This window comes from Corythoichthys intestinalis, chromosome 1, assembly GCF_030265065.1.
Source record: "Corythoichthys intestinalis isolate RoL2023-P3 chromosome 1, ASM3026506v1, whole genome shotgun sequence".
Classification (NCBI taxonomy): domain Eukaryota; kingdom Metazoa; phylum Chordata; class Actinopteri; order Syngnathiformes; family Syngnathidae; genus Corythoichthys; species Corythoichthys intestinalis.
The window spans coordinates 33,647,507-33,660,332 of NC_080395.1; the positions used below are offsets into that span (position 1 = coordinate 33,647,507).

Here is a 12,826-nt window from a genome sequence, read left to right on the forward strand (position 1 = left end):
CTTGAAGGATAATGCTGTTTTATCACATGTTAGAAAAGTATCTTAAATCACAGCAGCTTACTAATTTAGCAGGACAATCATACTAATAATAAAAGGGGAAATTATTTAGGTGGCAATTACATAATTGTTTGTCTTCGAGAGTCATAGTCAGTGGCATAATTCTGCTGCGAACTGTTGTCCAGCAGCTCTTGACATGGGCTGAAAGAAGAGACCGGGCCACTGGTTAGAATACAAAGCCTTTTGTACATGGGGTGTAAGCAGATCTGGTTCTAATCAAGTTGCGTGCCCACCACAAAGGGAACCTGGGGTTAGGTTACCCTCTAGCTCCTGTGCCACATGGTTTTGTGGCAAATGCGTCAACCAAAACTGCGATATGTCTTGAAATTTATGTGTACAAAAGGCACATTATGGGCTGTTCACACAGGAAAACCTTTTCAATTTTAAAACAGTGTTGTTTTGGCTTTTCGTTTACGTAAAAATGCAGTCATATGCAAAATGGTCATAAAAGTGTTGTTTAATTTAAAGAGCATACGACACAAGAAAAAAAGTCTTAAATGGCATTATTATGTGAAATAGAATCATATTGTGAGACGATTCGACTATATACAACAATTTAGCAAAGCGCAGATGAAGAGAAATTAGTCTTTTAATCTGCCGGTTAGCCACGCCTACCATTATAGGGCTTTAGCGTCCCCAACAAGTGGATGACGTCAGCGGTAGACGGGGCACATCGGTTTTACTATTCAGCCCATTGAGGGGGAATTATTCAGAACGAGGAAAAAGCGACAAAGAGAGCCGCAAAATGTCATTGTTTCAGTCTCTCTACTCCAATATTTTTACAGGATATTCTTTTTATCTAAGTATTTTTCCCCAATAGCTATATAAATGGCTTGAGAAGGACCAGTCAGCCCGTCAAGGGGGAACTATTCACAACGAGGAAAACACGATGAAGAGAGCGGCAAAATGTCATTGTTTCTGTCTCTTTACTTCAATATTTTTACAGGATATTCTTTTTATCCATGTATTTTCCCCAATTGGTAAATAAATGGCATGGTCATGACAAATAACAGTCTTTTGCTAAATGGAATATGAAATGATAAAAATGCATATATTCAGGACGACATGGCAAAATTACTCCATAATGGTCAAAACTGTCGACTTCACCTTTACTGTCGCACCTCCCGAACGATATTTTATGACACCTAAATCGGACATATGTCATTTCCCTTCCCCGGCTTCAGAGAATGTAAACAAACCAGAAGGCGTGACAGCTAGCCGACATGCTTCCCGAACCGAGTGATGTTTCAAAGTCTTCGAAGCGGAAAATCACACATAATTAGCCTGGATTATTTGACATGACGACCCGGTTGTCGATTGTCTTTGTGGATCAGCAAACCGCCCGGCGGAGAGCAATTTACAGTTCGTTCCCCGGAGTAAGGTGGCTGGAGTTGTTGTGCAGCTAACGTGCTGCTAATGAGCATGAGGAGAGCTTTTTACATGCCTATCAATGATCAAACGTAAGTAGTGCTTTATTTAAAGGAAGTTTCTAGTGTTTACTTTGTAATCGCTGTATTCATATTTGACATAATGCAAAACAAGATGTTTACTCACTTCCTTGTAAGTCCAATGGTCCCACAGTAAATATCCACGGTGAATGGGAACCTTTTGAAACTCCAAAAAGGCGCATACGCCTTTCCCTCATACAGAATGATTTTTCTGCAGCCGTTTGGCTGGCGTGATGCAAAAAATAAACGTATTAATCCGCAAAATCAGCTGAATCCTTCGTCCTCATACACAACAGTACGCTGTATAGTGAAGAGGACGTCTTCTACCGTACACGTCACAGCGCCCTCCTCCTCAATGCAAGCCCGAAGCCGGAAGTCACTCATTTTCATGGCACGGGATTCAAAAAACTAAATAAATATAGCGATCGCTTCCACACACATCCAAGCAGTCCATATCATTCAGGGGTATAAAATACCGCGTGTATTATGAAATAAACATGCTTTTTCGTGCCACATGTACTTTAAATGCATAACAATAAATATGCATGGTTTTGTTACTGTGTCCACTCTGAGCATAAGTGATACATTTTGACAAACGCAGTACAGTCCAAATCCAAAACTATTCATAATTATTCTCAAAAAGGTTTATGATCTTTTAGTTTAGAGCGCAGGTGTCAAACTGAAGGCCCTGGGGCCAGATTCACCCACCGCATCATTTTCTGTGGTCCATGAAAGTAAATAACGTGAATCAACTTAATGTTTAAGGCTATTATAAGGTTTTAATAACATTTTTATTTTGTATCAATGAAAGATGGAGGACGACAGAAATCAGAGATTTGTTTTTCTTTTGAGAATTTTTACTGTTTTCCCCTGTTTGTTAGTTTGTTTGTTTTTAAACAAAAATTTAATTAAAAAGATTAAATAGAAATGAAAAATAAATATGAGGATATTTGCTATAAAAAAAAAAAAAAAAAAAAGAGGATTTGGACAATTTTTTGGTCAACAATGTTTTCAAAAAATTCTTTGACTAATAAAATAATTGTCGATACATTTCATAATCGAATAGTTGTCGATTAGTCGACTAATCATGGCAGCCATAGTGGCAAACATAATGGCCCGCTGAGGGAAAGGTGTAACTAAACGTCTTATAAAAAAGTTGTGTGGTGAGAAGTGTATATTTTTTACAAAATTGGACATATTTTCACAGCCAGTACAATGCCACTCAACCATTAAAAAGCAGTACATCCTGATTTTCATGTTGGTGGAATGCGGTCTCAAACTGATGATACTTATTTAACAAACAGCATTTTACTTTACTTTGGCATTGTGATATTATTATTTTGAGGGCTGTAGAGGTTGGCTAAACCACTGTGGGCGCAACAGCATTAACCTGAATCTGCTCTGGGAGGGACTAATCCTACCTCACTGTTGTTGACTGGACTTTCTCAGAATATGGGCTTGTATGTCACTGCCGGTCATAGGACCCTGACACACTTTATATGAGGAGGAGGAGGAGAAGGAGGAAGAGGGAGGGACAGAGTCCCTGCGCCTTATCCCCAAGCAAGAATCCTCAGGCAGTGTTACAGTCACTCTAAGGATTAGTGAACTTTGTAACAATAAACCCAAGTAGATGCCAGTCTCACCAGTAAGGTTTGCCTGTTGTTATGGTTACTTTTTAGTATGTCACAAACATTCGTTCCTCAATGAAACAGTGTAGTTAAGCTATTAATAAATGAGGATCAGCAAAGCCTCTTAGAGATCTTTATTTAACCGGATTGGCTATAATGTATGGATGCTTGAGGAGTGTGTGACGCACTGGCCATTCACGAACATTAATTGGGGATTTGTATTCAAAGTCATTGTGTATAACTCTGGTAGATATCTTCTAATTTCTCCTACTCTCTGAAGTGAATTAACTTTGAGAGGGGGTTTTCCCCATCAACAGTCCCTTTCCCCACTCTGAATGTTTAGGTCACAAGCTAATAATATCTAGGAGCAGGTACCCTGGTTTGCCCCTTGACAGTTGAAAATGTATTCTGACTTTGGGTGGCTGTTCTTAAATGTAAACAATAATATACTGTACCATGAAAGGAATGAGCTAGCTTCATGGCACATTTTAAAAAGTCAGATTTGATCTCATCATTACGTAATGAAAACATGGATGCAACAGTAGGTTTCATCATCTTCCATCTGACAGCAGTGGTAAAATGACAGACCTTAAAAGGTGACTGCTCTCATTTCTGCCAAAAAGCCAAAACAGACATGTATTTTCAGACTTCCCTTTTGCATGATTTTGACTAATAGAAATTCCGATTAAGCTGGCTCAATATTTAATGATAGAATAATAATCATCACTACTAGTGATCAGAACATCTCAAAATTTTCTCATGGTGGCCTTAACCATTCATAAGGCACTCATTTAAATCAATGGCTGCCAATGATGGTGCTAGACATCCAATCCATTTTGACTGGGTGAGCTGGCAGACAATAATTATAATTGAGATCTGGAGTCCACATATGTGAATATCACATTTTCGGACATGTAGGCCACATTTGTACACCAAATGTTATTTTGCAATATAACCCAAAATGTGATATTCACATTTGTGGATGCCAGGTCTTTATGGGGCTAATTTTTTTTTAAATTTCAAAATTCCCTGAAGGGCTAAAGCATTTGTTGAAATACAATAATGGATAAAAAAAGAAATCTTAAAGAAATCTAGTCGCATAGTTTTTCTTATTAATTAGTGGCTATTTTACATTAAAAATTATCGTCTCATTGGTACCCATGAAACTGATTGCTTTGATCTAAATTACCTGTTTATTACTGTTACGTACTGTTCCTTCAAGCGTTCTTTCCCCCACTTTGTTTCACTCATTGTTTCCTTCACACAATCACTCCTGTTTTATGTTGCAATTACGAAAATGAAGCCTTTTCTTTTCCACACAGCCTCTTCCACTTGCCTCTATCATGCATGTGAGTGCGTCTCTGTGAGTAGACGCTGTCCGAGTGTTGCCTGTCAGTCAGAGGCTGTCGTCAGAGGATTCGATGCTTGGTCTTGTGACAGGCCCAGTGTGAAGCGCTAAATATAAAGCTTGCTATTGCTGTTGTTAGGAAGTAAGGGTCAGAGGGGCACAAACTGATAGAATGTTAGAAATTAACTCGAAAATTACTATACAATTCGTGATTCATCACCGCATGTTTTATTTTTGTGCTTTGAGATAGAACAGTCTCTCTGAATTTTAAGGAAGTATTGTGCAAAGATTCACAATATTATGAGGGTGTCACACATTTGTTGGTAACAAAAATAATCTGTCACCACTTGTCAGTCTAGAAGCTGTTTTTTCCTACACTTGTGTGGTTTGTTAGCAGCATAACTGGAAAAACTACGTTTTGATTTCCACAAAAACCTTTTGGAGGTGTACGGCATGAGTAAAAGAAAAAACTATTTCAATTTTATAATGACTTCTGCCTATAATAAGGCACAGATACACTGGGTATACTGTATATTCAGTATATCAAATATAGTTTCTTAAAGGAATTTTTAAATAAGTTAACATTCTTAATGTCTTTCAGAATGACATTTTCATTAAATTCCAGATTTCCACAATTGGTCGAATGAACTTGACAAGGTCTGTGTTTGACTAAGTGGCATTCATGCTTATCATACTGAACTCCATGAAGGTCAACAAACATGGCTCCTTTTACTTCAGTTGTTTGGCAGTTGTCAACCACACCGCCATCAACAGGGCTGGAGTAATTCTGCAATTATCCACTTCAAGGAGTTTCAAATGTACAAACGGTTTAAGTCCTGTGTTTAATTCGTTTTTCTTTTTCAATTTCTCTGAAATTCAGTACTACTGGACATACAACTAGCAGGGATGTACCTATGATTATGCTGCATTATTGTTTGGACTAGGTGCTCAACATTTGACATGCGAGACATTTTGCAGCGAAGTCAGTGGGGAAACACTCCCAATAGGGGCTAAAGAGTGCATCTAGTGGAAATTCATCAATAACCACTAACAGAGTAGAGCCAATGTGGACAATGAGTGTGCGCTGTCTATTTGTTTGTGTGCGTGTGTGTGTATACATGCTGCCTGCGCTGAATGACTTTGGGTATAAATAGCCTGCCAGCGCTAGTTGTGATGAAAGCTGACAGCACGCACCATTGTATGAATTTGTTTCCTGAGTAGTGTTGTTCACCAGTTATCCCACTTGAAACAATGCCCGTATGGCAGACTGTGCCTGGCAGAGGAGTAGTGAAATATGTCTTACAAGAACTTTTGTATCAAAAGAGTATGATGTCGCAGTCAGATACTATTTCATTGTACAGCACAGTGGGATCTCTTCGGTCATAATTTGCTGTGTCAGTTTGTTTGAATTAGAAAATAACATCCACAATAGGAAGGCATGGTAACAGAAAACATCCGGGGTTGAATTATTTGTATCTTAAACCCACTAATAGACAACCATTTTTTCTTAGAAACCAGATCGCAGATGAGCTTGTCATTATTCGTAGTAACCATACATTTAGCTCCCATCATTCATTTTACATTGTTCATAGGTGACTTTCAGCACCATGAAAGGAGCCTCAATCTATTCAAGAGTACTCATTGTTCTTGAGGACACTATAAATTTTGCCGCTGTGAGCAGGGTTCGAACCTGCGCGGGAATATCCCATTGGATTTCGAATCCAACGCCTTAACCTCTCGGCCATCACAGCTTGTAGCCCTGTGTACAGTACCGGTAATGACTGAAATTTAATACTCTGTGTTAATATTTCTTTTTATGCCTCCACTTAGATCTGGAGCCGGATGACACCACATCGTTCTACATCCTCAACGTAGGCCAGCCCCCATCAATGGTCACAAACCACCAGTCAATAAACCTCCCCCGCCATGGCATGCAGTCACACTCCCCGCTAATCAGCACTTCACCTCGCCTTCAATCGCACAAACAAGGAACCGTGCACCTAAGTTATGAAGCACAAGACTCTAAGTATGGCACCTCTCCTTTACTCCATTCTGCTCCAGTGGAGGCTCCGAAAGCCTTCGAGTGCCCCAGTATTCAGATTACTTCCATCTCCCCAAGCTGCCAGCAGGATATGGATGCCAATGAAGAAGATCTGAGAGCAAATGGCCCTGATAGGGACTACAACAGTGAGAGGCCTCTGTCCAGAGACCACCTGTATTTGCCTCTGGACCACTCGTACCGGGACTCTTCGCTCAGTCCGAGCCCAGGCAGCAGCCTCTCATCTAGGAGCTGGTTCTCTGACGCCTCCTCCTGTGAATCATTTTCCCATGTCTACGACGATGTTGACGCTGAGCTCAATGAGGCCGCCGCTCGCTTTACCCTGGGCTCGCCCCTTACGTCCCCGGGCTGCGCATCACCTCAATCGGGCGTCGCGAACCTGGAGGAACAGCAACATTGGCAGCACCCTCACCCCTCCTTTGTGCAGCACTCCCACTCAGCCACTCTGTCACCTCGACAGTCTCCCTGCCACTCGCCACGTACCAGTGTCACTGATGAGAACTGGCTTAGTCCACGGCCACCTTCTCGGCCCTCCTCGCGTCCCACCTCACCCTGCGGCAAGAGGCGCCACTCCAGTGCGGACATCTGTTATCCTGGCTCCGTGTCGCCGCATCACTCACCTTCACCTACGCCGGGACCTTCACCAAGGGGCAGCGTGACAGAGGACACTTGGGCTGGCAGCCCCTCTATAGGAATGTCACCCTTTCAGTGCTGCCAATCAGATGCAGACATACCATCTAAGACAAGGAAAACCTCACAGGACACAACAACGATGCAACCGTCACCAAAAGGAGAGTTGGGAATAGATGACCAAGGAAATGTTCCTCCTAATCTAGACTCTCCCTCAGAAGAGGCCCTTCACAGCCATAAGAAGGATGGGCCTGGAGAACAGTTCCTCTCTGTGCCCTCCCATTTTCCATGGAATAAACCCAAACCTGGACACACACCTATATTCAGGTAACACACATTATAGCAAGTAAATAATGTGCATTTTAAGTCTACAAAGAAAGTCCAGTACATTAACATTGTGATGTGGTGTTATCGATAAGCAACAAATATTAACAATGCTTCTGTCTCATGGACACCAAATGTATTTCCTCAAATAGTATCCACTGTATACTTAAAAGGGAAGACTCGTCATTCTAAAAGTGAGTCAGAACTAAAAAAAAAAAAAAAATAGGTAAGAAAATAAGCACAATCTTAATAGTTAATGTACCAGTTCAATCTGTCACTGTCTTTCACCTCTCTCCATCTGAGAAACAAACAAAGACCATGTTCCCTCTTGGATCTATCAAAGTGTATCTTTTATAGCAGCGCATAGCACGGTGGCAACTAGGAGTGGGAACCTCAGGGCACCTCACGATACGATACGATTCGCGATACAAGGCTCACGATAACGATTATATCACGATACAGCGATTATCGATATATTGGTCAGAAATTGGATACATGACATTCTACGATACAACTATTGAAACGGAAAAAAAAAAAAAAAAAAGATATTTAAAAATAGAAAAAATACTGTTTAAGTCATTTATTAAACAGTGACACCTTTTCTGCGCAACATTGCTGTAAAATATAAATTTACTGCAAATTGTGCCCCTGCACATATAGAGGAAGAGAGATCATGATGAATGGCACCCTTAATTTCTTTTAAGTTTTAAATCTTTAAATAAATAAATAAATAAAAAGTGCCGTAGGTGTCAGCAGTTGAGCTTGGAGTGGGGCAATGATAAAATTAGTGGGTCTTTTCTTCGTATATGACCTTTGTTGCTTGGTTTGAGCACTTCCGCTATCTGCTTCAGCATTTAAGATGTCAGACTTGCTCAGTCACAGTCTTCCTCACCTTAAAAACAACAAAATAAAACAAAAAATATTAGCTACTTCATAGCGTTTGAGTTGAAATCCTGATTTTTTTGTGTTGGAAGTATTGAATTAAAAAAAATATGAATTGAATGTATAGAAATTAAAAAATCAATAATTACCTATTTTTAATATGTAGGCTACATTAATTATCATGCACATCACTTTATATATCTTGGAACCTATTCAAACCATTTTTATAGCTTATTGTATCAAAATGACAGTAATAACAGTTTGTGTAGTAAACTAGATGGAAATTGGTTCTCAAATAAATCGGTAAATTCATGTGGGCTTGTTCGATATTCATTTTCATCCAGTTTAGGGTCCTGGTTTATTTTATATCATTCAACACCAAATGTCACCAAAATAATACATGTAAATTAAAAAGTCAATTACATTGCAAAACTTTCTTACCTCAAGTGACGAAAGCGAAGCTCACAAACTCCGGTGTCCACTACGTCACCAGCTCCCAGTGAAACTTATTTTTCTTAGACAATTCTTGCATAGTCCTTGTTCACCTTACTTCCTTTCTTGTTGGTGTAAAATCTAAAGTGTGTCCCCATGTGTGATTTGTAGCAATATTTTTCTCATTTTTTCCTCCACCGTTCTCACGGAGCTTTTTTATTTTTTCAACCCACTTGGAGCTTCCTCTCCTTCTCTAGACAACTTGTGCGCACTTTACCCTCACCGCTACTCCCGAGCGCCCCTAGTGGACCGCCAAGGAATTGCTCAACAAACATTGAGCAGTTTACAGCATACATACTCCATTGTATGGCCAATATGTTAAATAAAAGTATCGATTCTTGGCGGGAGCATATCGATAACCCATCGGGTTGCAACATATCGCGATATATTGCTGTATCGAGATATTGTCACACTCTTAGTGGCAACGCATAGCACAAAGGGTAGCCAAACCGTGATGCATAGGCGGGACAATCTGAGATACTCGCATTTGATTGGCTACAAAATGTACCGGTATTTAAAAAATGTCTGCCAACAGCTATTTTGGGTCATGTCGGCCCCATTAGTATACCAAATATTAATATTGTGGCCGACATGGCCCAAAATGTGATGTCCACATATATGGACAACAGGTCTCGATTATGATCTATTTATATGTATTTCTTATTATACATTATTATATGTTTTTAATGAATGACTATACTATGAATTATTAAGTAATAAAATGTTAATAAAAATTACTAACATTAAAATGAATAAAAACAGAAATCCACTCTGGTTATGGCCTCCAATAACACTACAATTTTATTTACAGTGATACCTCAGCTCACGAACGCTTAAGCTCACGAACTTTTCGCCTCAAGAACATTAAATTCGCGAGCATATAGTCTCTGCTGACGAACTAGTTTTCGGCGGACGAACCAAACCACGCGGTCGAACAGCGCCACGAGAAGCTGACACACGCTCACGGCGTCCCAGTTCGTCCACTCCCTTTCGTTGAGTGCGGACGTGGTTTGTGTTTGATAGACATTTTGGACCATATTGAGTGTAGTTTTGCTATTATGGGACCGAAAAAGACCCCACCACAGGCTAGTGTTAAGCCTAAGAAGACATTAAAGAAAATAAGGTATATTTTTGTGTAGTTTTAAGGCTTATTTAGTGGAAAATTATGTTTTATTGGGACCTGGGAACGGATTATTCTCATTTTAATGGTTTCTTATGGGAAATAAATGTTCGGAAGACGAACTTTTCGCCTTACACACACTTTCTGGGAACCAATTATGTTTGTGAGCTGAGGTATCACTGTATTTAATTCATAATATAATATAATATTCAACTCGTTGCCTGCCATTGCAATGATAGGCATCCAATTCATGGATTGGACGTCTGGCGTCGTCAATGGCTGCAAATTTAAATAAGAGCCCTGTGAAGGGATAACACTCATCAAGAGTTTCCCTGACACTTGTCCTGTGCAAGCAGATATGCAAAATGTTTTACTTGAACAAATGTTTGTAATTTTCCTATTAGCTTGTAATTTTTGGACACTACCAGGACAACACTTATCTCTTTCATGATTATGGATGCTTTCTCTACTTGACAAGATTTGAAAGGCAATTAATTAGTCATAGCCATAAAAAGAACCCATGAACAAAGTTTGTTCACTGTTGTGAGCTGCCATAAAGATTGGACGTTTTGATCTTAAAGACAAATAACAGTGCTGTAAAATATAAAAGATCATTGTTTGACTAGATCTGCTTTGGATGGAACCCTGGACTCCAATGTTCAATAAAGGCACTTTGAGCTGTGTAGAAGCAGTACAAATCCCACTTGTTATGTCTTTTAAATAATATCTAAGGGAGATGTATCACAGGCGAAAAGTCTGCTGTCTGCTCATCAGATAAAAGCCTACCAAGTGTAGGAATGAGAATTGATAGGATTTTTACGATTCCGATTCCATTATCGATATTGCTTAACGATTCGATTCTTTATCGATTCTAATTTGATGAAATAGAAGAACAAACATTTTGATTGGCATCTAGTTTGTTTAATCTGAAGTCACAACCTTACAAACTCACAACGAGGTCAAAAGAAGCCCAAAGCCTCGATGTTAACTGTGGCAATCTGTAACTGTGGCAAATAGACAAGAACGTGTAACATTTTACTGAAACATTTTTCTTATAGATATAAAAAATCTTTCTTTTTGAAAGGACATAAGAGCTGATAGCACTCAAAAAAAAAAAACAAAAAAAAAAAGATAAATACTGTCAAATTCAACCGAACAGTGCGTAGTGCAAATTTGCAAAATTAACAGTTACCATGCAGAAAAATAAGCATGTCTGCTTTTTCAGGTAGGATACGTGATGTTTCGGGACTTATGGTGTCTCCAGCAGTGGAGAACACCCTCTCAGATGGGCCTGCATGCACAGAAAGGGTTCAGCTAGTCCAGACAGCAGGGGCAGAGTATCTCTTTTGTTGTCCCAAATATTAACAAGTTTTTAATAAGGTTGGTGTAATTACATAAGGATGGTTGGATCTCATAAAATATAAGAGGAACTTTACCACATCCACCGTTAACTTGGATTTGTTAGCTTCCTAGACATAGTTTTGGGAACTCTATGGAAAGGCCTTTTGATACTGAGTAGAATAAAAGTGGTTTGGGACCAATGGCACCATCCTATCTCGAATTACGGGCGACTATACGCTGATTGGCTGCAGTCATCTGGTGCATTTCGGGAAGTAATTTGGAACATCCACTTCCGTTAGTCGTAGCAACACCAAAACACCACCATCGGATGCGGAGGTATATACTTTTGTGTGAAATCTGTCGTCAGATTGGCCCTACGACCCTCCAAATTCTATTCTGTTACGAAAAAAACACTGATTGGTGGATTACCGACCGAAATGAGTATTAAAATTGCTAATAAAATCATTTAGGATTATATTAGATGCATATATGTTATATTTTTCTTATAGAGTATTCGACAAGGAATACGATAGACCCATTAATAGACTTTTTTGGAAAAATCCCCATTTCTTTAAGTAGTCTCATGAATGGCCTACGAAAATCAATGCAAAATCACTCGTCGACGGGTCTCTAGATAATACATAGTGAGTGGTCAACCTTTGAATAATCATGTAGTTTTACCTGCTGAATCGAGCGTGTGTAACAAGTATAAATTACGTGATTAATTACGTGATTAAGAGAATTTTTAGATAAACATCCAAACGATTCCTTGGAATTGAAATGCATGGAACCCGTTCTCTAAAGGAACCGGTTCTCGATTCCCATCCCTAACCAAGCGTATAACAAGGTCAACAACACACTTTCGTGCATTTGTTGACATGGAGGCAAACATATGCTGACATAGCAGGTGCACTTGCCCGTATTTTCCACTTATGAATTATAACAATGTCCCACTATAGCATGTATATGTTGCATAATGGCAATAGACAAATTGAGGCGTTTTTTTCTTCCCTTTGCCACTTTAAACTGCATTGACAGAGCAAGTAAGAGATAATGTTGAGGCAGAAATGTTTGATGCCAAGGTGTCATAGTGTAACATTTAAAAACCCATCCAATAGGGCGTCCAAATAAATCGATGAAGTGACAACCAGTGGATTGTCAAATCAATCAACACCTATTTTATTAATCGTTGAATTGTTTACACCCTCTGATTTTAGCTTCTATACAATGAATAATTCTTCATTTCTGTAGTCATTCAGAAATATAGTATGTCCACATAAAAATTTTGGGTGACAATTGCTGTTTTTTCACATTAAGCTACTAAGCCATTAAACTTTGTTCTAAATTAGCAAGCTCACGTAGAAAATGCTTACGCCCAAAAAATCTAAGATATTATTGTGACTTTGATCATTCAGATCTTTTTTTCACACGTGCTGGTTTTGGATATCTCGCTATATTAAGGTTCTTCACACGCATGTACACACACTCAGTGATGAT

General features: G+C 39.2%; 1 protein-coding gene and 1 non-coding gene across 2 annotated transcripts in view; one reads left to right on the plus strand and one right to left on the minus strand.

Moving 5' to 3' along the window:
* Window positions 1-12,826, plus strand: part of nfatc3a (nuclear factor of activated T cells 3a) — a 108,061-nt gene that overhangs the window by 15,521 nt on the left and 79,714 nt on the right. The window contains exon 2 of the mRNA XM_057854415.1: window positions 6,312-7,497. Coding sequence (XP_057710398.1) covers window positions 6,312-7,497 — 1,186 coding nt within the window. The remainder of the gene's footprint in view (window positions 1-6,311; window positions 7,498-12,826) is intronic.
* On the minus strand, window positions 6,151-6,232 carry trnas-cga (transfer RNA serine (anticodon CGA)). Its single transcript has one exon. It is a non-coding gene; the product is annotated as a tRNA-Ser (tRNA).